The sequence below is a fragment of the Eucalyptus grandis genome, chromosome 2, assembly GCF_016545825.1.
Source record: "Eucalyptus grandis isolate ANBG69807.140 chromosome 2, ASM1654582v1, whole genome shotgun sequence".
NCBI lineage: Eukaryota > Viridiplantae > Streptophyta > Magnoliopsida > Myrtales > Myrtaceae > Eucalyptus > Eucalyptus grandis.
In genome coordinates this window covers 50,169,813-50,194,664 of record NC_052613.1, presented here as the reverse complement: position 1 = coordinate 50,194,664, position 24,852 = coordinate 50,169,813, and the positions used below count along the sequence as shown (strand labels likewise).

The window sequence follows — 24,852 nt, the reverse complement described above, 5'->3', positions numbered from 1 at the left end:
TCAAAAAACACAAGTGGTACACAAAAAACACAAGTGTACCAGTTTAAGATTTTTTAGGATATTAACACATTATTAAAATGAGTCATAATTTTACAATAATGTTGGTAAGCTACTAACAAGTTAGAAAAATTCAGTGACGAGCAGTTTTTTAGCACTTAGAAACTCTTTCCAAAATCTACCATTCTGAAAACAATTCCATATTTAGGATGGAACAATTGAACTGCCCTGTAGGAGCGACATCGAGTCACGCTTTTCCCAAGCAACTCGGACTTGGATTCATGGCTATATAAGATCGGCTTGCTTGATTTCAAGTTCAATATCTTGTTGAGTTTAGCTCAATTCGAGTATCCAAAACTCTCCAATACACTCGTCCCACACCACCAACATCAAGGGACCACCCGCAATCCTTGTACATAATCCTCTTGTACCCGGTCGTCACGCTACAGGCCCGCGCTTAACTCGTGCTATGCTTAACGTGTGTCTAATCACGCGAAAAGAAGTGACAGGCGAAAGGCGTGGATGGTGCTGATATGCCTGGCAAAGAGTAAAGGGGTAGAAACAATAAAGAGGAGCTTGTGCTATGCGCCGTAGCAGGAGAGTTGGCCAATCGTATAAGTCCAAGGTGTAAAGTTAGCTGAGATGTAAGCTGTGAAACGGATGTTTAGGACATTAGACCCACTAGAACAAAGAATACTGCATATGCGTGTGACTCTTAGACAATGCGACGGAGATGATGTAAACTAGGATTCCTGGACTTTACCCATCTTGTCAAGTTAGTAATATGTGAGGCAGATGAAGCAGACAGATACACTGTAACGTGTCCACTGGTAGGTGACTCCACAACCACCATAACCACATTTCTTCTTGAAGAATAAAGGGTGCATCAATTGGCTTCGATTCCTCATGATTCCGATGGAACTAATCATTCTTTCCAGCCTTCAATCCAAAGGGTGGTAGACCAACCACTCTCCCTGTTCACGGATAATCTTTGAAATGCCATACCGAAGCTTGCAACCTTTTCAAAATTGAACCGCATCCTGGTCCGGTAGTGAAAGGCGGATTACCAGGGTTTCGTGTTTTAAATCCTCAAATGCCAAAATCAGGATCGTTCGTGTGAGTTTGATACTTGGAGCATTCTCAAGAAACAGGGGAAGAGATCAGAAGAAAGAAAGAATTTGAAGTTCTTGCTAATCTTTCTGGTTAGCTAGTGCAAAAGGAGAAGGCACATGCCAATCAATCTTTGAGGTTTTCTGGCATATCGGCTGCCGTTGTTTACATGTGAATGCACAGTGCTCTGCCTAGGCCCAAGGAAACTTCCCTTGCCGCTTTTCTCATTTATCATACACTTTAAACTTCTTCCTCTGAAGCAGATGGCTTCGTCGGAAATGCTTGCGACAAAGAATATGCATATCATTGCTATGAGAGCAAGAGTTATTATTTATCAGGCAAAAAGAGATCTTCAGTGATCAGGGCAGCAAATCAGTGTAAAATTAAGAAAACTATCACTTAATCCAGCTACCTATTCCAAAATGAATCAAAGTTTTCTTTTTTGACATTCCTTTTTTCGTCTCTATAGAGACATTTCGGGAAATTGCAAGGATTGAGAAAATAATTTGAGAACTTCCGATTGAGATCTTCTCTGGTGAAACTCTTCACAATCATAAGCAGAATATAGATCATCTTGGGACAGTTGAATCTGGGGCAAAAGGAAGAAAAGTGAACGATTCTCCCGATTGGGCTGGTGAACATTGGAATGTCCTCAACTTCATGCCCAAGGGTTGTTGCAAGAGACCAACCTTTACCATGACAATAAACCGGCTTCGCCATTTTCCTCTTCCCAAGCTGGAAGGTTGAGATCAATTGAAGCAGGAACCTTATGAACGTCTTGCTGTGTCGCCATCGCTTTGTCTTTGGACCCCGCTAAAAAGTGCGATCTCTTGTGACCTCCTAAAGCTTGGCCTGACCGAAAGACCCTGAAGCAGATCGGGCACTCGTGCCTGTTGTTCTTCCTAGTACCTGTCTTTTTCTCCTTTCGAGTCGCGGTTTCACCAGTGCAAAACTCCTGATCTCTAATCACTCTCGCAGGATTGTGAGATGTATCAATCTCACCACCGGCTTTGCTACTCTCATATTCAGACGAGGCACTCATCTTTAACTTCTTGTGGCAGTCTTTGTGCTTAGCAAGTTTCATGGGAGAGTCGAAGATCTTCTCGCCGATCACAGATCCATTTTTCCAGTCACTGAATGATCTTTGCATATCATTTTCGACTCTCTTTTTTGAAACATCTAATGCTTCCCTTATGGTGCCTTCTACTCCTTCAGCTTCGTGTTTGATTCTGTTCAACAATTTCCTCCATTCAACACCATCTTCGCTAGCTTTAGATCCGCAGACTAATTTATGATTCTTAAGCTCACGAATGCTGATACTGTCGTCGACAGAACGATCAGATTCCGTCCTTTTCACTCCAATTCTAACATATCCAGAACAGTAACTGTTAGAAACATCAATCTCAACCGATTTCCCACTTCTTACATCACTCGACAATGATTTAGCTTCAAAAGGATCTGAATTGTGATTTGAACCATCTCGGATCCAAGTACAAGCACCCTTAAAATGACTAGTATCCCTGGATAACATCATCAAACATTTTGCCACCTCTTCCTGTTCTTGTCCGATTTCAGAAACAGCAGATGAACCGCTGACTAAGATCTTCTCAGGAACTCTACACTTGATTCTTTTTGATCTCCTGCACTGAATTTGAGCTGACGCCTCTGAATCGGGGACTACATCCATTTCTAGGATCTGCTTCTCACTGTACTCCAACTCATCCTTTCTGTGATTGGTCCCCTTTTCTTTCTCGGAATGACAAGCCATATGACCGCAAAGAGCTTTCAATGACTGAAACCCTTTGCCACACTCTCTACACACATTCCCTACGCGCAATTTACTGCCCAAATCCTCGAACGACCTCGTTTCTTTCTGGTTCTCACGGAGGCAGTGGCCAGAGTTCCCCTCGGCTCGAAACTCCTTGCCCCCATGATCATTACAATGTCGACCATCTTCTCCAGCGAGACCATCCACTATCTTATGTGAGCTCAAATGACCGCCTAGAGATCTCCCACACGGGTACCTCTTGTTGCAATACTTGCACACAAAGTCCATCTTCCGATTCATTTCCCTTTGAATAACCAAAGATACAGAGGAGAGCAGAACTAAAACGTCAGCAAACCACTAGTGTAAATAAGCAGATCACCGCCTAGTGCATACCTCAGATCTCCAGAAAATGCTGCGTTCCGCGTTCTTTGCCCATCCCCTTCGACCAGAAGAAGCCTCAAGTTGTGGTGAGAAAGATGAAGCAGAAAAGCAGAGGAAATTTCAGTTCCAGATCAAGAAGCTCATATCTGATGTGCCGGATGATTTCAGCAAGTTGAGAAAGTTCGCAACTTTTGTCCACATAAAGAACGAAGCGTGACTGGTTCTTTTTCTCCCAAAGTACACGATCCAGACCCACCAATGGACAGGCCCTCCAAATCCTATACCCTTTTACCCTCGGTTCTCACATCACGTCCCTCTCTTGAATGTTCAAAAAATCGGTGAAGAGAACAATTCAAACCTTTGAAGGGGAGTGGGTCGCTAATGATGGCGACGAACGGGCACGGGCCTTATGCGAAGAACAATCAAAGCAAACGCACTATTGACTCTCTCTCTCTCTCCTGTGGTTGGTCCTTCTTGTTGTTGTTGGAGGAGAATTCCATGCACCATCGAAGCTGAAAAAGATGTTCAGAGAGGTTCGGGGTAGCCAAAAGCTGGAGTGCACGTGTGCTGGCGAGAGCACAGATCGTTCTGCCTCATTGGACGGTCGAGATTGGTGGGTTTTCGGGGGGATTCCGAGGTACGAGGACAACTGCCGAAGAAGGCCAAACTCCGTGCCCTGTTTTGTCTCTTGCTCACGCGAAAGATCTTCTCTCGAGTTAGGTGACTTCTCCAGTAAATCCCCAAAAAACCAAGCCTGTTCTGATATTTTACGGGGTGCATGGCCGATGCTTTAAAAATGGATCTTTCCTAATTAAGTACATTCAACAGATGCAATTGCAGAATACTTTTTATAAGTCTAACGAGATTAATTGCTCAGTAGCCGAGATTTTCTTATCAAAAAGTTTGAGAATAGATGGCTGCCTAAATTGGAGATAGAAAAATTCCTTTCTAAGTATAGATTAGTTCATTGAAAATGGCTTGTTATGTATCTTCGAGGCCTATTTCTGGTGGCCTGCACGTTATCAATCAAGTGGGGGCAATGCCAAGGCTCAGCATTCAGCATTCATAACTTGGTCTAACCCTTAACGTAGGGATCCATCCATTCGCATAATGTGTAAATTTGACCATAATTACAAGTAACTCTTTTTTATCGCAGCAGTCTTGTTTCTTGCATGTGAATAGTGTGTGTCTTTTATCTTGTAGAATATAAAAAGGAAAAATGTTACAAGTCAAATAAAATAACCACTAAATATGCATCGACAACGTACGAGCGTATGGAAAATTAATGACCTTTGTTCGTAGGAGAACGTAGAAAACAGATTTAAAAGAACATGACACCTCGTAGGAAAGGCGTTCACCCCTTCAATTTTGCCTCCCAAAAGGGAAAAATCAAAGGTGCACTTCGCAAGTACCAAGGAAAATGTAAGATTTCGGTTATGGAGATTGTGTTTTTTCAGTTAGGCGTGTGATGGATGTCAAGCTCCTGGAAAATTTGGACCATCTCCTCCACCAGGAGGGCTCTTCTTGCTCGTCCATGTCCTGGTGCTTCATCCTGTGTCCTGTGTGTCAATCGAACATACTATTCTCAGCCTATTCAAATCTTCCACATACTTGAACACGATCGTTGTTGCAAGAGACCGGTGGCCCTTCTTGTTTTTGATGTGACTGCATTTAAAATAATAGTATAAACCAACTCGGATACATATGAGATCCGCCATAACAACACTTTTTATTTTTTTTTTTTTTATGGGGTCACCCGTTCTAAGAATTAGTATAATGACAAACAAAAACTATGACGTTATTTGCAATTTCGAGTCTCATATTATAACCATCTAGCCCGTGCTGCATTAAACGTCCATCTTTGATCATGTGCATCTCACGAAAGATGCACGTTTAATGCACAAACTCATTGGTTGCCAAATTTTCGAGATCGACGAGCGGTGCATTAAACTTGCATCTTCCGAGCATTAAACATGCATCTTTCATGCAATGCACGCACATCTTACTAAACCAATTAAACCGTGACACTTGTTTTATTTAGCAATAATCAGATGTCTTATTGCAATATGACACAAGCTCCTCAAATACTGATGCTCAATCAGCTAGTCATTAAGGCACGAATGTTAACCATTTTGATCAAAAATTAATTTCTAAAAGGGAAATAGATTTTTTTATTTATATTCTCGGATGAGTTTATAAGTAAAAATATGTATTTGATAATGAAACAAAATTTCTATTTCCAAAATAGAAATTCATTTTATAACAATACAAAATTTCTCCTTCTTGGATAGAGGCAACGGTCGGTGGGGGCAATAGGCAACAAATAGTGGACAACGAACGATGACCGGCAGATAGTGAGCAACGAATGGCGACGAGCAACCGCATGCGACGAGTGATGGACAACAACCGAGGAGTAGCGATCGGCGGCTGGAGAGAGGTGGCGACGGACAGTGGACGGCAATCGGTGGCGGCGAATGGGTGACTAGCTAATAGTGAGAACGAATGATGATAAGAACTTTTATTTCTCATTTCTACTCTAGAAATAGAGAAGTAAAAAAATTTTACTTCTTATTTATGTTCCAAACTTATTTCTAAAGTAAAAATCCATTCAAAAATAGAAAAATAAAATAGTTTTGGCAAACTGATTTTTGTTCTAGAGACAAATCTGAAATAGAAAAGTAGTTCTTGAACAAAAATAGAATAGTTATCATGTGCAACGAAAAGTAAATAACTAAATGGGGCAAATGGATTAACTAATAAAATAGCTATTGACCTTGTTATTCTCTGTTTCATCGTGATAATTTTCTCAGTTGGTGCAGATATGTGTGGATTACTGTATAATCTTGTTTTATTTATAACTACTTCATTGATATAATTTATTTATGAGAGGATGGTTCCGTACTAGATCTTTTCATTTCCTTGCACTTCAATATAAATACTCTGTCAAAAAGAAGGAGAAGAAGAAGAAGATTAGTTTCGATTTTGTTGTGAGCAACATTTTTAATCTCTTGTTTCATATTTGAATTCATGTAGACACCAAGAAAGTTGGAGTGGACATGAGGAAAGTTGGAGCTTGTGTGCATTCATGCTCTCAGGAATGCCGAAAGACCCATTCATTGCATTAAAGTTTTGAAATTTTCCTTTTTTCTGTAGTTAAACAAAGGTACCTGACTTATGGAATGCCTTTGTGGCTTCATTCCTCAACCAATAACTAGTGTCTTTTTAATTATTGGCTTGACCACGAGTGAAATACATATCTATGAAATTTCAATTGTGATAAAATGAATCCGCTCTCTATAATCCAAATTAGTTAATGAGATATAAATTCAAAAGAAAAGGTAACCTCTACAAGATATTGAAGTTGGCTTTGCCAAGCAAGACGGCGGATCAGATAGAAGGGGAGAAGCTCGAGAAAGGCATATGCATATTGGGAATAAAGAAAAGGGAAGAGAAGGTGAAGGCTGGTAAGCCAGCTGACTTTGGGAATAATTTTTATGGACAGGTTAGGAAGGCTTCTTTTAACAAGGACAAGAATAAGAAGAGGATGATCGATGATCTAGTGGATGAATGCAAGACATTCTACCTTGTTGGACAAGAATCCACCAATGCATTGATGACATGAGTCGTGTTCCTCCCAGCGACTCACCCTGATTGGCAAGAAGAAGCTAGAAAGGAGATTCTCCAAGTGTTCGGATCAATGTTCCCGACTCTGATGGTATTGGAAAATTAAAGATATGAATGTTGATTCTTGGCCTGGGGTTAATTTGGTAGGTAAAAACAAGTTCAATCTCACAAGAATAATAAAATTCGGATGGCCTTATCTAGAATTTCTTTAATTAGGTAGCTTAGATTGGGAACATCATGCCTACTTGTCCTTCCTGCCGATATTTAAATCTTGGTAGGAAATGTCAAGCTTCACCATGACCCCGGAATCAGGAGAGGAGACGTGCATCTCTTCAAACTAGACCGATTTGGGGAATTCGCCAATAATGATCCAGTCATGTTCATTCCCTTCAGCTTTGGTCCCCGAATTTACGCAGGCATGAGCCTCGCGATGCACAAGACAAAGATCGTTCTCTAAATAATTCTGCAATGCTACACTTTCAAATTGTTCCCTGCGTACGTCCACTGTCAAGTTCAAGTCCTCACAATTGGTGTGAAACATGGACTTCAAGTAATATTTCAACCATTGTAGCTTGGTTTACCGGCATGAGAATTTTGTCTTAAGAGTTGTGGAACGATGTCCATTGATGCCTTCATATTTCAATGCCCTGTGGTGTGCTTCTAGGATTTGTCGAATATGAAAAATGGGGCTGGGGGATGCTGATGATCAGCGCATCATCCTTCTTTAATCAGCATAAATATGTTGTGGTTTGGTGTATTCTTTATTTACTATGTAGAACACAATCTAAGCAGGGAGATGTGTGCCGACAGATATTTGCTGGTACATAGAATTTGTCTGGCTCCATTCCGACTTGTGAAATCGTCGGGGGACGAGACCAGAAACTGTGGAAGCTGGTGCGCCCCACGAGATTGACCAACCGATTGTTTTATTAATCTTGGCTCGTTCCGTGAAAAGTGATGAGATGAAATTTATGCGACTAATCATATATAATATACACATGTTATTCTTATGATTTTTTTTTAAAATAGAAACTGCTTGACATATGTGTGGTAGGAAATAATTCAGATTACATCCTATTCCAAATCAAGAAATTTTCTAAATTACTACATGGCTCCTGAGTCATTATCCTAAAATAAAATAAAATGACAAAAATACATATGAGCGCAATGGGTATTATCATGTCATTCGATTTTTGTATTTTTCAAAACTGGAAAGTTTCTCATATTAATCACGTGCAATATAATAAACCCATATAATCAATATATTCAGCACAACCCAAAACAAGAAATCAAAATAATAGAATCCGATCTAACGTCTCATGGCTCAAACCCGTGATTATTAAGATTTTTAATAAGAGGAATTTTTGTGATTGAGGTATGCCTGAAAACCTGAATAAAATCATGTTAGATTCAATAATTCTAAATTAGGCAATTTGAGTATTAAGCAAACGCGAATGGTGGCTTTTGGCCAATCGAGACACCTCGTCAACTGCCGACGCTATAATAGTGTCGAGGTCTAGAAAGTCTGGCAAATACACTGGCACGCTAATATTAGTTAATGGGAATCGCAGGTCCGGCGATGAAGTCTTGACAATGCTAATCATGGTGGCTGGTGTCACTTTCCACACTACTCATGTGGTTGTAAATTATAATGATGTTATATGTACATGTATATTCTCCTCATGCACAAGACTAAACGCAGTTAGCTAGTAAGGTAAATGGAGACTTGAACACGCATTTGTCGGAAAATCAATCTATAATTCAGATTCACAAACTAAGGTGTTTCTTGTAGAATCCGGGCACAGTAAGATTTGGAAGACAGCGGATGAAATCGAAGTTGAGAAGCTCGAGAAAGGCATGCGTGATGCAATCTTGGAGATCGCCAAGAAAAGAGAGAAGAAGATGATGGCTGGAGAAGCAGATGACTATGTCTATGGGAATGATTTCCTAAGCAACTTGTGAAGGCTTACCATGACAAGATGAGAGCAAGAAAATCACGGTTGATGATATGGTGAATGAATGCAAGGCGTTCTACTTCGCCAAAGAAGAAATCGCCATCGTGATGCCAACACGGGTCATGTTCCTCCTAGTGGTTCATTCTTATTGGCAAGGAGGAGGCAAGGAAGAAGGTTCTTGATGTGATCAAGAATGAAGGCCCCAACTCTGATGGAATCACCAAGTTAAGGATGGTATGAAGAATCAAACCGATCATTGTCCTGATTGATTTGGTGGACAAGGAATGATCCTCCTAACAAAATATAGGTATGGCCCGATGCTTGAGTACAAAATTCAAAACTCTTTGATACTATATATTACTAAAATTATGTCATTTGCAACTCTCACCTTTATACATAAATTGCTTAACACTTTCATGAAATTATCGACTCCTGTCAACTATTGAATTCTTCTTAATTCAATTTTACTTTTTACTCTTCACTTAAATAATTTAAATCTTGCACATCAACATTTTACCTTATTTAAATTCAAATCTCTTGAACTAAAGTGTTTATGACGGTGTCACTCGTAATCAAGAAAGAATGCCGACATGTCAACAAAAAAAAAAAAGAATCATAGTATCAAAAAACTTTTATAACACTCGAATATAAATCATATTATAAAGCTCAAAAGCCTAATTCAACTTGCACCTCAAACTTGTTTAATATTTATGACGTGCATAATTATGTGATATAGTCGAATTGTCATGTATAACGTCAATCAAATCAAATTAATGAAGTAATTATATCCGATTTCAAAAGAATATATTGAATAGACTGAACAAAATCGAAGTTGGAAACATCAAATTAGACAATAACAAAGAGAAGAATAATGTTGTTGAATACCACCCGTGGTGGTGGCGTAGGTGGTTGAGTAAGGGAACTTTTCACGAGAGGTCCCGAGTTCAATTCACGCGGTGTCGTCGTTGCTCAGTGCTAGCCGCCCTTACCCGGGGCACGTGAGTGGTGGTTTCCCACGAATAATGTAATAATTGAAATTGGACATTGGCCATTTGGCCAATAATTTTCTGGGAAAAAAAACCTTATAATTAAAAAAATTATTATTATTATTATTTTTATTATTTTTTGCTTAGGTGGACGTTGGATATAGAGGGACACTTGGGGAGTCCCAAATGAAAACCTCTCGTAAACCCTCTGAGCTGAACTCCCTCCGATCGGCCATGGAAGACGACGGCGAACTTGACGAAGGCCCGCCGCTGGCGATCGAAATACCCGGAGCGTCCGACCCGACCCGGCGACCCGTAGACGGCGGCTCCTCGGTCGGCGTCACCGTCATCACCGGCTACCTCGGCGCCGGCAAATCGACGGTGAGCGTCGTCCCCGTCTCCCTTCCTCGGATTCGTTGCGGGTTTCTGGAATTTCTGGGGTTTTTCGTTCGTTTCTATCTCACCGCGACTTCGTCTTGGGGGATGCGGTGAATGATTGTGGGCAGCTGGTGAACCACGTCCTGAACTCCCAGCACGGGAAGAGGATAGCCGTGATACTGAACGAGTTCGGGGAAGAGATCGGGGTGGAGAGGGCGATGATCAACGAAGGGGAAGGCGGGGATCTCGTCGAAGAGTGGGTGGAGCTCGCGAATGGCTGCGTCTGCTGCACCGTCAAGCACAGCCTGGTTCAGGCCCTCGAGCAACTTGTTCAGAGGAAAGAAAGGTCCGTGGACCCTCTCTCTCTCTCGCTCTCTCGCATTTCGCATGGTTTTCCTCACTTCTGCCGCCGATTGGAGATGTATTGTGCTGTCTTGGTGTTGGAATGAGCATGTGGTATTGTGGAGGAAGTAAAATGAAGAGTAGGCAGAGCTTTCAAGCTTGACCAGTCAAGCAAAAGCTGAGAAGCGGAAGCAAAGTAGAGTAGAGGAAGATGAGTAATTTGAGAAAGGAGAGACAAGCACTAACAACCAACACCGGATGGGAGACATAGCAGAGCAGCTTTGAGTGAGAGAGGAGAAGGCGGGGAATGCTTCATAGGGAGCAGGGGGTGCCAGAAAGAAAGGATTAGGATAGGAATGAAAAGTTTGATCGGCCAGGCTATCACGTCGGGATAGGGATACCCTTGTCTAGTCAAGGAAACTTACACAGGGAACAATTCAGGAGTTTATCCGGAACCCCTTGTAAGCTTTCTGTAGTGATGATGCCCTTTACTTTTATAATTTAGCACAGGCGACTGGATTATGTTGTTGTTGGTGTCGTGATCCTCATCTAATAAGGACGTTTAGCCTAATTAGGAATTATCTGATGCGTATGAGCCTAAGAGGTTTGCAACACTCTTTTCTGGATTTGTCTCAATCTATTTATCATTTTCAGCAGTAAGTTCTGCTTAATTTTCTCTATGATTGAAATTTGTTCAGGACTGTCTTGTATAATTAGAATGTTCTGGCAGAAACTGACAATTGCCTTTGTTGCTGTTCTGGTAGGATAGGCTCGATCATATATTGCTGGAAACGACTGGCTTGGCAAACCCTGCTCCTCTTGCATCTGTTCTTTGGTTGGATGAGCAGCTTGAATCTTCTGTGAAGCTCGACTCCATTGTCACAGTAATAAGTTATTAAATGACATCTTAGTTTGTTTTGGAAGGCTTATATTACACTTGCTGACATTTTATTCATTTCCCCTTAGACTATGCGTTTGAAAGTGAAACTATGTAAGCGCTGGGTATATTTTCTCAATTAATTTTTTTTTCTGGCTGGAAATCCCATGTTACTTTCCCTCATTAAAATCTGAAACTTTTACATCTCCTACTTGTCTTTTTATCAAAAAGCTGGAGCAAATCATTGTTATGTTTGACCTTGAGGTGGTAGGTGTATTAGCTGCGCTTCTACTTCTTCCAATTTGCTTGGGTAGACATATAATGCAAGGTGGAACTTGGAACTCGATTACTTTATATTTGCTTTGTTTGTATACTTGATAAGCAGAATGCCCCATATATGAGGACCCTCTTGTACTTTCCTTTTCCCTTTTGGGCTTTTTCGCTTCTTTCTTTTTTTGCTTTTCAGGGATGGCAAAGTTAATATACTTTTACATATTTTCTACATATGTATAGGACAAAAATCATCATTGATGAAGTCTATTGTTTCTTCAGCCCTTGTTTGATATGCCTGCTCCTTTACTAGGTTGTAGATGCTAAAAACCTCCGATTGCAGCTCAATGAGCGGCGTGACTCTTCTTCATTTCCAGAAGCATTTCTTCAACTTGCATTTGCGGTAAGATTTTGCTTTATTGGTTTTCGTGCAGCTTAGTTCATTCACTCTAGTGCACATATTCCCTCTCCATGATTTTTTCATCATGTTTGTCTTTATTTTACTGCTGGATAGGAGAGTTTGGAATGTAGGAGGCTCTTACAGAAACTTTTTACTGTTGTAGGATGTGGTGATTCTTAACAAGGTTGATTTGGTTACCTCAGAGGCCACTGGTGCCTTGGAAGAATTGGAGAAGGAAATACATGGCATTAACTCTATTGCCGAAATCATTCGCACTGTTAGATGTCAAGTTGACTTGTCGACAATTTTGGATCGGCAAGCCTATGATGCTACAGTAAGTTTCTGTATCTTCACTAATTATACCTGTTAATGACTCCCGTTTTTAAGTTAATCATATTGCTCAATATACTCTTTCAGCGCGTTGCTCACTTAGAAGCCTTGCTGCAAGAAAATCAATCTCTTTCTGGTAGAGAACTTCATGACAATGGAGTGCGCACTTTATGCATTTGTGAGCCTCGAAAAGTTGATCTCAATAAGGTAATGCATGAAGTACAGACACAAGGGTCATGTTTACTGATATACATCCTTTGTCAGCAGTATGATTTTTGGAACTTCTAGTGAGCAAATTAATTGGGAATTATCTGTATTCATATTTTATTTAACTGCAAATCATTGTAGGATAGTGGAAACTATGATGTTAGTCTGATAATTTATATTTGTGTCATGAAAACATTTTCAATCTATGGAGATGGAACATAACGAGACTTAGAATGCATATAATGAGTGGCTTTAGTAAGGTTTGGAAATACCATTATGCTGATAAAATATCTGTATGGAGGATTTTGTATCCCTGAGAGTATCCACATGGTCCTAGAAAATAGATGAGGCATCACTTAGCTTAAATAATGTCATAAATATTTCTCACAATGAAGTTAGTTCATAGTTTAAGACATTATTTGGCTTCCTTTTACCTAGTGTTATGTCTTTGGGATTTCTCTTGACACTAAAGGAAGTCTACAACTGACTGCTGCTTTTAGAAGCATCGAGTGCTCTTCCAATTACTCAATAGAGGTCTATATTTTTGGTTTTGTAACTTTTGAGGTGTTACTTTCTTATTTTCACACAGTGAAGATATTATGCAGGCACAGATTGAGAGAATTTCCTCATGGCTTCTGGCCATTATCTTATACTTCACAGGAGTTTCATTTATGACAACTTGCAAAATCTGTTTCCACTTAGTGGGGTTGGCACGTGGTTCCTCTTATGCTTGGGTCTCCATCCATTTGACAGTAAAGATTAACTGTTTCATAGGTTTGGAAAATTGTATAGGAATTCCATAATACATGTAATATCGAGATCAAGAACTTAGGGAAAGGACCATTTACGGTTAAATAAGTAATCTCCACTTTGTCGTGAATGGTTTTAGTACATTGAAGTCTACACTATGTCGCAACATACCGGGCTTGTTCTTCTTCTCTTTGCATATTTTAGTATGCTGCATCCATTGTGCTAGATGATCTTACATCGAATAGTAGGTTTTAATTTACTGCCATTTGCATGGGAGGGATAATTCGGAAAGAATAAATTTGAGGGTAGGCAAGAAATCCAAGTTAAGGGGCCTTCGCCTTGCCTTTTTTCTTCTTATTTCCCTTTTGAAGCTTAGTAATTTTTCAGTGGCTTTTCATGCAGGTTCGTTCATGGCTTGAGGAGATTCTTTGGGATAAGAAATATGGCATGGACATATACCGTTGTAAAGGGGTCCTGAGTGTCTCGAATTCAAACATGCTACATACTTTGCAGGTAAACCATCATATTAGGTGACATCGATAGCATTGTATATAAGTGATTGGGCTTTTCCTTTGGGGTCTGACATTGATTGCATAGTGAATTTGTTCCCCCATCCCAAGGCCAAGTTCATCCATGCACAAAATTGTCGGCATTAAGGATTTGTATCTATGCATTCAGACTGGACTTCCTAGGCCTGCTTCATTCCACATGAGATTAAAGTAGGCTCCTTGCATATATTTCTCACATCTTTCTGCATGCTTTTGCTGAAACCAGTGACGCAGCTATCCGCAAACATAGGGAAGATCTTTCATTGATTTCATAAGTCCTGTTTCTCAAATTCTTACCTTTCAACTGTTTGGCAGGCTGTCAAGGAGATATATGACATTGTTCCAGCTCGCAAATGGAAAGATGAAGAGAATCCGATGAATAAGATAGTGTTTATTGGTAATGTACTGCAAAGCTCAGGGTGCTTTTTCAACCTTAAATTGAGGTTCCATTTACCTGTTTCTTCCGACAGGTCATAATCTCAACGAGGACGTTCTCATTGATTCCCTCAGAGTTTGTGCAGAGGCAACATCGTGATCTGGCGGATTATCCACGCTATTGGCTTCTCATTCCTTGAATTGATGAGAAATGTTAATCATAAGTTCACTTAGTTGTACAAATAGCCGGTTCCATGAGCACGGGTTCGTTTTTGTGCAATTTCATCATCCGTAGAGTGAAATACTAATTTGACGTATGTCTCAGCCACATAACACAAATTTTGAGAGAAATTTTTAAATAATGACCTGAAATTGGGTCATTTTCTCAATTAAGAGCTTGGAGTAGATCTTATTTGAACTCAGTGTTAAATAAGCGTCCGAGCTCACTAGCATGTGCATCTTAACACCTTCGAGCCCTGATCATGAGTACTTTTGTTTAGAAGCATTTTTTTTCGTTTTTTTTTTTTTTTAATGTTCCTTCTTCATTCTGCACCAGCCAACTCACTTCCAGTGAAGTTGAATGGCGGTGAAGGCTTGATGATTTTCATGACAGCAAAAACGGGCTCCTCTCAGTGTGGTGTAGCTCATACAATGTCCTGGGGCCCGATTCTGGCGACCGTTTCCTCACGGCTTCCCGGTGGCAATAAATTTTGACAAAATCCTAAGTCCGGCTCTTTGCCGTCATAATGGGCATTTTAACGGTGCAAACAGCTCGTGGCCTGCCACATCTAGTGGCGCCAGTTTCCGGAAATTTGGATCCGAATCTGGCATCGGTAGCATTTGGGCGCTTGAGAATGCCGAACCCATGCCCTCAACTTGCTCCGCTGCAAAGACTCCATGCACCGTCGCGTTTGTGATGTGCTGACGCTCCATGCCTCCTTCAGGAGCCGCGTCATTGCCAGAAATGTCCCCACCATCTCGCTCATCTCAATCCTTTCCAAAGCAGCAAAGTTAAAAATATATAAATGAAGATTGGGCGCAAAGGAAGATCGGACGTTGATTTCCTCGATCTGGCAAGACTTGAGGCCAACGGGTGGGATGTTACTGAAGAACGGACGTTGAAGGAAGAGATGGGGCTACTGAAGGGGCTCGGACTGGCTTAGAGTGGAAGGGAAATCAAAGAAGGAAGAAGATGCATAGAGAAAAGAAGGAAGAAAGGGGGAAGAGAAGCCTCCAGATAAAAATGCCCGATCAGGTCTTTTTCTGAGAAAAGATTCACCCTAAGCCATTTTTAAAAAAGAGCCTCCACTTTAACTCTAATTCGAATTTTTTCCTAAATTTTGACTTGTATGTGGATATACTTGATGGTATCGCATTAACTTCTCTATGCAAGCATAATCTTTGTGAGATTCTATTGAGTCGGCGCTCGTTCGGTCGAGATCTTGTAGCATGCACGGTTAAGGATGTTCATCGATCAGCGCGCAATGTGAATTTGTGTACGATATCAATGACCCAGATAAAGTGACGTTGCAATAGCCAGCAAACCACCAAATATTACATGGACAATGCGTCGTGTTAGATTAAAGAGGCACACGGGATGGGGGAGACGAGACAGGCGTTTTACTAATCTCCACCAAATGAGGAGAAATAAATGTTGATCATTCTTGCTAAAGCTGAGTTATTCAAACAAGTCATCGACTTTCTCACCATTTCTGTTGATCCTCTCACTCTAATCAATCTCTGGATTACCAATGCAGCATCACCTGTTTAATTAATCATCTTCAATGCAAACATTAGTATAACCGACGTAGTATCAAGGCTTCAACCTGATGTCGTCATTTAATTCTGCAGGAAACAGAAACAGTCCCTTCCCTCAGTATTTAAAGGAGCTGTTGTTTCAGCAAAGAGAAGTTGCTAAGCACCGCTGCAAGTACCAGAAGGATTCCCCAGAGGAAGGCCCGATGGCTGGCTTGGGGACGTGTTCGGGTTTGAAGCTCATCTTGGTGGGGGCTCTCTGCGCCTTGTCCTTTCTGAATGCTCATTTGTCTAGCCCGGACGAGCAGGTCGAGCCGCCGGGGAGCGAGCATATATTCCAGAGAGAAGTGTGCGCTTTGCTGGTGTGCCGGCCGTGCCCTCCCTCGAGCTTTAGGACCGAATTGCTGAAGAGATACCACTGCTTCAACGGGGACTTCCCCCCGGACGGCAGCCCGAGTTACGGGTTCGACCTGCCTTGAGATTAGGGAATTGGCGAGCGCCACGGCATCGGCGCAATCCGAAACATAATAAATTGAGAAGTTTACTTGTGTATCGGTGTGTTTCTCACTCTGTATTTTGTAGCTCGTGAAGTCAGGTTGGCTGATGTTGGCAAGGATGAGAGGTTGATGAACAGCGATGGATTTCCTTCAAACCTCTCATTGCTTTGTTTTAAAGTACGGTGTGGTATTGTTTGGTCGTGTCACCTATATTATATTCCCCTCAAAATGTCGACTGTAATCGTGCAATTATTGGAGAATGAGTACACTTGGGTCTTCATTTCTTTGATCACTTGGTATGTGAAATCAAAGGTGCATAAACCATCATGTCACATGCTCGAATCTCTTATCAAATTTTACTTGATCTACCGATAAGATAAAAAGAAGAAAATCTTGATGTGCCTTGTATGAATTCTCAAATCTTAGCGTGCAACTATCTTGAGATTATACGCGGATCTTGATCGAAGAAGGAAATTTTTAATGAGCAATCTTATAAAGAAATTTGCTCACGACGAATTTTGGAGAAAGTAATCGTAGTGATTTTGTATCGACGATAATTTCCTTGTGACCAAGGTATAGTATGATGGTTGATTGCCAAGGTATCAATTTCGAATGGAGGCGCGACACCCTTTCCCGACCAATCATCCTTTGACGGCGAATGTCCTAAGTCCGCGGAAAGAAAAAAGGGAAAGACAAATCTTTAGACAATATTCGAAGAGAGATAGACCATATGCCCTTCCTCGATGCAATCAAGCAGCATCCGGGGCAAACTTTCAAGCGCCGGACAAAGGTGGAATCACTAGAAGATTCGCGACGATTTGATTCATTGCGGCTTACGCCTGTCGAATTGTGCATTATGAAAATCCATACGGAGAGAAGCACGGATGAGGAAACGGAGCAAAATCATATTAAGGGAAAGAGAGCAAGAAATCCCTAATATGATTTTGTGACAAATTAGGCTGTTTATAAATTTGGGGAAAAGTTCTAAATCTATGGTTAATTTAGTCCTAAATCTTTTCAATTGTGACAATTTAATTATGAACATTTTGATAATATATTAATTTAATCTTAATTAATTCGATAATTTATCGATTTAGTTATTCCGATTGATTACAGTTAAAATTCGTCAAAGTGTACACTCTTCATAATTTTTTTTTATTTTCTAATTTTTTCTTCTTTTTTATCTAGCATGTGGCCACTTTCAACAATAGTTGGTGACCAATTACATGTAAGAGTAGGTGAGGCCTCGTCGACCATAAGCAATGGCCAGCAAAGCCTCACCTAAGCAAGAGGGTTGCATTTGTTAAATTAGACAGTGATTGCAATACTCTCACAAGATTTAAACGAGAGTCGGTCCTTGTCTATGGCCAGTCGTCGGCCATCACTACAAACCAAAGAAAAGTAAAAGGAGAAAGAAAAGAAAAGAAAAAGACAAAAAAAGACAAAATTTAGAATACCGAAAAAGAGTGCAAAAAATGTCTACTATTAGTGTGTTGACGCACATATGGAGGCTTTGCCTATGAAAAATCACCATCAAAGCGAGTCAAATCACCGACACGGATAGACAGCATGTGTCCAACCCATTCTTATCCTCGTCACATCTTGCATGAATCATGGCCGACCTATTCACACACTAAGGACCACTTTTTCTTTTTATTATTGTTTTTTGACATAATTTTTCGGTGATCGGTGATGCCAGAGGCGAGAAAAAGAGACAAATTTTATGAGTTGGCACCCAATGCCTGGTTGCTTTTTCGCCTAACCCAAGCGTACTATCTCATCAGAAAGAATTAAATGAGTTCGGACAGTGAAGAGATTTCACCATGAATTGGACGTAAAGTATATGTGCCCTCTCGAGGATTTCCCATTATTCTCCATTTTTTATCTAACTTATTGCTTAAAACGAAAGTTACTTTATATTATGAATAAAAAAAAAAAAACCACTCCATAAAATAAAAGAACGATACGGGCGTCTCTTCACAAGCTTTTTTTAATCTAATTTATTGCTTAAAATAAAAGTTACTTTATATTATAAATAAACCAAAAAAAATCACTCCATAAAATGAAAGGACGATACCGTCGTCTCTTCACAAGCTTTGAGCAAGGTTAATTATACATGAATTTTTACAATTTCTATAAATTTAATGCCTTTTATTTGGTATGGTATCGGTATTTGGAAAAGTGAAGCATGACCATTCTTGATTGTATTTTGAACCTAACATTAAAAAGGAATAGGTTTTCTTGCATCATCATTTCAAAGCTTATCTCGATCTACCTTAGATTACAATATCAATGAACTAGATGACATATCTCTCAAGGTAACACGTTGTACTCAAGGGTTTAAATATACATATTTATATGTATCCATATGTTTCAATCCAACAGTTTAACACCCTTAAATTAATTGAGATATCTACTGTATCTTAAGTGTTTCTTTTTTTGGAAAAAATATATTTCATGAAGCTCTATTTTTCCATGCATAACTCGGGTTTCTCTTTTTCATAGTATATTCGCATATCAAAAGATAAAACTCAAAAGGCAAGTGATAAAAAAATCGACATAAACATGTTATCACCTCAAGAACATGCAAATATTTTCGGCATCAAATTAGATTCCTACTTTCCTAATTGAATTTTTTGGTCGATTATCCACCTTTTACTCTTTTCGACGGAGTGATTATTTAAAGATACAAATCAACAAGAGGGGTTATGAATATGGTAATGGTATGTGTGAAAAAGTACACATTCCTTTTTGAAAAAAAACACCTTAAACTATAAAGGACCGTCGTTTTCATACCGTTTCCGTCGCCGCATGTTCCCCGTCGCAAATTCAACGGGAGCACTCAAAAATTTTATTACCAAAACCCAAGAACACGCGTCCCCTCTGTCCTCGAGCCACCTCGGAAACGCATCGGGCCATCAATCACTCGTATCTCGTCCCCTGGATTCACTCGTCGCCGTCGGTACACCGAATCCTCTGACTCCGTTCACAGCCCACGTTCTTGCTTTCCCGTTCCGACCACGTCTCTCCGTCGCTTTCCTTCCCATCGCGATCCAAAAAACAGAGTGCTCTGGACTCCAGCGGAGGCACATTCTCGAACACACTGAGGAGGACAAGTTCGCGGGGGCCACGATGAACGTGGGGAACGAGAAGATTTGGAGGGGCTCGAGCTACGACTTCTGGAAAGACGAGGAAGTCGGCGGCAGCGGCGGCGGCGGCGCGAGCGGTGCCGGGCCTAGAGTTAGTGACGGCGACGAGTTCGACTTCCGGAAGGGCGGAGAGAAGGGGTCGGGGTCGGAAGATCCGCCGTCGAAGCTGATCGGCCAGTTCCTGCACAAGCAACGAGCCTCCGGGGACTTCACGCTCGACATCGATCTGGAGATGCAGGAGCTCAAGCAAGACGAGGACAATGACGACGGCGACACCTTCGCGCCGCTGCCACCTTTGGAGGAGTCGCCGATGAAGAGCCGGAACAAGGTGTCCTTCGGCGAGCCCGGCTCCAGCGAGGGCAGGACCGCCAGGGTTTCGGTGGAGAGTCAGCAGCGGCAGCAGGACGAGGGGAGCGAAGACGGGCCAGTCTTGAGGTGCACGTCGAACTCGTCGTTTCAAAGCAACAGCTCTTTCAAGAGGAAGTCGCGGCTCCTGACGGGGGCGGTGAAAAACAAGTCGAGGCTCTTGGACCCGCCGGATCATGCGGACAGGAGATCGGGTCGGGTCTCGAAATTGGGGACGCCCAAAGGGACGCCGAAACGCGGTGGGGATGAGGACGAGGAGGACCCTTTCGCGGGGGAGGACTTGCCGGACCAGTACAAGAAGGGCAGACTCGAGCTGGTGGTCTTGCTTGAGTGGGTGAGTTTGGTCTTGATAGTAGCTGCACTAGTATGTAGTCTCACCATTCCTTATCTTAGGAAGAAGAAGCTGTGGGATCTCATGCTGTGGAAGTGGGAGGTAATGGTGCTGGTGTTGATATGTGGGAGGTTGGTCTCTAGTTGGGGGATCAGGATTGCTGTGTTCTTTATTGAGAGAAACTTTGTTCTGAGGAAGAGGGTTCTGTATTTTGTTTATGGGTTGAGGAAAGCAGTGCAGAATTGTCTGTGGTTAGGGCTGGTCTTGTTGGCATGGCACTTCTTGTTTGATAAAAAGGTTCAGAGAGAGACAAATAGCGAGGCCCTTCAGGTGGTGACCAAGATCCTGGTGTGTCTCTTAGTTGGCACACTACTTTGGCTTGTGAAGACTCTTATAGTCAAGGTCTTGGCATCTTCCTTCCACGTGAGCACCTACTTTGATAGGATCCAAGAGTCTCTGTTCAATCAGTATGTGATCGAGACGCTTTCAGGCCCACCGTTAATCGAGATGAGGAAAGCGGAGGAAGAGGAGGAGAAGATTGCAGTGGAAGTCGAGAAGCTGAAAAAGGCGGGGGCTGTGATACCTCCTGACCTCAATGCGGCTGTATTGCCAGCAAAAGGTAGTGGGAGAGTGATAGGGAGCGGGATAGTGCAGAAGAGTCCTAGAGGAAAGGACAAGGGGGAGGAGGGGATCACAATCGATCACTTGCATAAATTGAGCCCAAAGAATGTATCTGCCTGGAATATGAAGAGGCTGATGAATTTGGTACGGTATGGGAATCTCACGACACTGGATGAGCAGTTATCAAGTCATGAAGATGAATCTTCGAATCAAATAAACAGTGAAGGTGAGGCGAGAGCAGCAGCAAAGAAAATTTTCCAGAATGTAGCTCGGCAGGGATCCAAGTATGCCTCATTATTTTGATCTTTTAAATTTTGTTGTTCTACTCTTTCATTGTCCTGATGATCTCGTGCACAGACCTAACCGTGTCATTGTCTTGGCCATATTAGGCCTTTATATCACACGTAGGCCAAAAACTATTTGGGAAGAAGCTCCAAATTTTATCCTATCTATCAACTTTGGCATCATCTTGCAAAATTATTCTAGGAGCTGAACAGTCTGCTTTCCTATGATTCTGAACTTCCCATTCTGCATTAATCGATATTGTGTCCTTCCATCTAAGTTTTCTTTGTAACTCTATCAGCTGTATGACCTTTTAATCACCGGTCTTGTTTTTTATTGGTCTTTTGACTTGCTGCTTCTATATCAGGCACATATACCTAGAGGACTTGATGAGGTTTATGCCTGAAGATGAGGCTGTAAAGACAATGAGTCTATTTGAAGGAGCATCCGAGAGCCAGAAAATTAGCAAATCATCCTTAAAAAACTGGGTGGTAAGAGATCATGTTGTGGTTGTAAGAAGTCATATGAGGTGATGTATAAGAAAGAAAGAATTAATGACAATGTAATTCTGAGGTAAGTCATGGGATGCTAGTATATAATGAAGTGATAGCTGATTGTGACCTCATCCACAGACCTTGGCAACCGATCAGCCTAAAAGTACAATGCATCACAATCAGAACCTATCAGTCCTTGTGTCTACGATTGCATTTAGATGGTCATTTAAGGTTCGATGAAAATCCAGCAATTTGTTCAATGTCTCACCATAAGTATTGAGCAAAACTGGTTTTTATCAGATAGTATAGGACCCTAGAACACGCCGGTTATTACAGATTTTATAGATGTTTATGTAACTTGTCGAACCAAAGTTCAACAGATTAATCTAGAAATATAGTTCAGTGGATCTTAAGGTAATAGATTCTGCTCTTCATGCAGAGAAGGGCCCTTGGGTTGGGAAACAAAACTTCTAATGGAATAATATTTTCAGAGTCCGGTCAAAGCACTCCCTAATTTTAATTTATATGCAAAAGGAGACTGTTTTCCATAGCTCAAGCGGCGAAAAACTAGTTGGTGCTTCTTGAAAAAATGTGGGCATAATGAAACCAATTGATCGCACTAGGCTTATAAATGCAATCTTCTCAAACTGGAGTTACCCTGTAGTTACAATGTCTTTCTACATATGCTGAGCTTCTATAGTTGCAGTGTATGCTAATTGAGCTTTAACTTTTCATTTGGATGAAATGTAGGTTAATGCTTTTAGAGAACGAAGAGCACTAGCTTTGACGCTGGATGATACTAAGACAGCTGTGAACAAGCTCCATCGGATGGTGAACATTCTAGTTGGCATCCTCATAGTCGTTATATGGCTCCTCATATTAGGAATTGCCACGAAAAAGTTTCTGCTTCTCATAAGCTCCCAATTGTTACTTGTGGTATTCATATTTGGAAACTCCTGCAAGATGACATTTGAAGCGATTATTTTCTTGTTTGTGATGCATCCATTTGACGTCGGCGATCGTTGTGAAATCGATGGGGTCCAGGTACACAAGCGAACAGAGGTCTGTGCATTCAACAGAGGTTCATAATATACATTTCTAAACCATAATGTATTTGTTTCAGATGGTGGTGGAAGAGATGAACATCTTAACGACTATTTTTCTGAGATATGACAACCAGAAAATAATAATTCCGAATAGCCTTCTTGCTACTAAGGCCATCAGTAACTACTATCGAAGTCCTGATATGGGGGATGCAGTTGAATTCTGTGTGCACATATCTACACCAACTGAGAAGATTGCCGTGATGAAACAAAGAATAACAAGGTCAGTAGCTTTATTATTAACTAATCCCCTTGCCCTTTAGTTGTCTACTTCCCGCTTTTGTAATGACTAGATGATTGAGTGTTAGGATTTGAGGAATTTGCTGAAATGGTATCCATTTAAAACAATAAAGGATGTTGTCTTTGTTTTGGACATTCTGGCCTTGTAGAAATAATGCATAAGTAAAAATTATCCGGTTTATGCAACTATTTAGAATGTAGGGTTCCTCCCGGATGATGTGCAATTTGTCTAACACAAGACTTATAATTGCCTATAAGATCATAGTTCTTTTATGCTGATATACTGATTCTGAAAATTGATGACCCCATAAAATAAAAAACTGTTGTTATGGCAGATTTCATACTGTAGTAAAACATCATATTAGTGCTGAATAAAACTAGTGACGCAGTTAATATTTTTTACTCAAATCAGACAACTGCTTGGTAAGCCTTTCTTTCTTTATGGAATCATGTATGAGTTGACTTATATTACTATCTTAAATGCAGTTACATTGAGAACAAGAATGACCACTGGTACCCTGCACCAATGATAATATTCAAGGATGTGGAAGAATTGAACAAGCTAAGAATAGCAGTTTGGTTGACACATAGGATGAACCATCAGGACATGGGTGAGAAATGGGTGAGAAGAGCCCTCCTGGTGGAGGAGATGGTCAAGATTTTCAAGGAGCTGGACATCCAATACCGATTACTACCCCTCGACATCAACATCCGTGCTATGCCTCTAGTGACCTCAACCGGCCCTCCTCCTACATGGGCTGCACCTTCTAGCTGAGAACATGCAAGTGTAAGGGGTTTGTTTTAGTAGAATGGAAGATACAATTATAAAATAGAGTGATCATATATTTTACGATGCCCAGGTGCCAGAGCAATTTTTATAGAATTAGCTTTGAATGGGATTGGGTGTTTCGACTATCTTGGCTAGTCTAACTCCTTTTAGTTGAGGTACAAATGAACTGGAGTACTAGCTTTCACGGCTGATTAATCGCTCAATCAACAGCCAACCAAGAAAACGAACACTTAAAAAATGTGAGTCCAGTCCTGCTTATCTTCTGCTTAAGAGTTTTATGTCAGTGATCAAGTTTACGCTCGTCATCTTTTCCCCCTAAATCAGGAAAACATCATCTCTGCCTCTAACGCAATGTTTCGCACTTAGTGCTGGTTCATCTCTTGATTATTGACAGAACCTGAAAACCGTCACTAAGCTGACTTAACTTGTTTAATGGATTGCATGATTTTCCCCATCAAGCACAGAAAGGGCTTCAGCTGCTTCTTCCGTTTATCTCTCCCCTGGTGTGCATGTACTATGCATGCGCGAACATTAAGAATTGCGGGCAAACTAGACCAGCCAGACAGTCTAGTCCAGACTTCTTCTCAATCTGATACGTACATTCAGAAGCCCTCTCGTCCTGTAACACGCTTTGAAAATGAATATTCCTTTTTGTTAGTCAGCCGTTCATTGAGAAGATCTATGAAAGAAGAACCTTTCCACATACTCAGCCTCATAAAGCTCTTCTCATGATTCGGCTGCTCCGTTTCTCCTCCTTTTTGCCACCATTTTCTTGCCATACCTCTCAAGTGTATCAGCCAAATCAAGCTTGCCCACCTCTCTTAGTCTCTTGCTCGGTTCTTCAAACATGAGTGTGCCGTCCTCACAAGAATAGTAAGGCAAGAACTTGTTGTAATCAAATCAAGGCACCTCGAGTGCCCTATTCA

The 24,852-nt window shown here is 41.1% G+C and overlaps 3 protein-coding genes across 3 annotated transcripts; 2 read left to right on the top strand and 1 right to left on the bottom strand.

Annotated features, from left to right (window-relative positions):
* Positions 1 to 1,293: 1,293 nt before the first annotated feature.
* On the bottom strand, positions 1,294 to 3,884 carry LOC104433394. Its single transcript, XM_018869064.2, has 2 exons — positions 3,269 to 3,884; positions 1,294 to 3,180 (listed from the first exon to the last, which is right to left on the bottom strand). Exon 2 carries the CDS (start codon positions 3,173 to 3,175, stop codon positions 1,799 to 1,801), a length of 1,377 nt encoding a protein of 458 aa, XP_018724609.2. The 5' UTR covers positions 3,176 to 3,180; positions 3,269 to 3,884; the 3' UTR covers positions 1,294 to 1,798.
* Positions 3,885 to 10,002: 6,118 nt separating this feature from the next.
* On the top strand, positions 10,003 to 14,716 carry LOC104433393 (COBW domain-containing protein 1). The gene is made up of 9 exons (XM_010046119.3): positions 10,003 to 10,202; positions 10,328 to 10,545; positions 11,311 to 11,425; positions 12,002 to 12,091; positions 12,252 to 12,422; positions 12,506 to 12,625; positions 13,778 to 13,888; positions 14,239 to 14,320; positions 14,394 to 14,716. The coding sequence occupies exons 1-9, from the start codon at positions 10,008 to 10,010 to the stop codon at positions 14,456 to 14,458; spliced, it is 1,167 nt and encodes a 388-aa protein (XP_010044421.2). The 5' UTR covers positions 10,003 to 10,007; the 3' UTR covers positions 14,459 to 14,716.
* Positions 14,717 to 19,384: 4,668 nt separating this feature from the next.
* LOC104433392 (mechanosensitive ion channel protein 6) lies at positions 19,385 to 24,129 on the top strand. The gene is made up of 5 exons (XM_010046118.3): positions 19,385 to 21,301; positions 21,667 to 21,790; positions 22,544 to 22,837; positions 22,917 to 23,119; positions 23,623 to 24,129. The coding sequence occupies exons 1-5, from the start codon at positions 19,683 to 19,685 to the stop codon at positions 23,909 to 23,911; spliced, it is 2,529 nt and encodes an 842-aa protein (XP_010044420.1). The 5' UTR covers positions 19,385 to 19,682; the 3' UTR covers positions 23,912 to 24,129.
* The last annotated feature ends 723 nt before the right edge of the window (positions 24,130 to 24,852 follow it).

Excerpts from the sequence above, each read along its gene's own strand:
- LOC104433394 (XM_018869064.2), bottom strand. The coding sequence starts at position 3,175 with ATGAATCGGAAGATGGACTTTGTGTGCAAGTATTGCAACAAGAGGTAC.
- LOC104433393 (XM_010046119.3), top strand. The coding sequence starts at position 10,008 with ATGAAAACCTCTCGTAAACCCTCTGAGCTGAACTCCCTCCGATCGGCC. Across the intron at positions 12,092-12,251 it reads TTCTTCAACTTGCATTTGCG|GATGTGGTGATTCTTAACAA; the intron begins GTAAGATTTTGC and ends TTACTGTTGTAG. Across the intron at positions 12,423-12,505 it reads GGCAAGCCTATGATGCTACA|CGCGTTGCTCACTTAGAAGC; the intron begins GTAAGTTTCTGT and ends ATACTCTTTCAG.
- LOC104433392 (XM_010046118.3), top strand. The coding sequence starts at position 19,683 with ATGAACGTGGGGAACGAGAAGATTTGGAGGGGCTCGAGCTACGACTTC. Across the intron at positions 21,302-21,666 it reads GTAGCTCGGCAGGGATCCAA|GCACATATACCTAGAGGACT; the intron begins GTATGCCTCATT and ends CTTCTATATCAG. Across the intron at positions 23,120-23,622 it reads ATGAAACAAAGAATAACAAG|TTACATTGAGAACAAGAATG; the intron begins GTCAGTAGCTTT and ends TCTTAAATGCAG.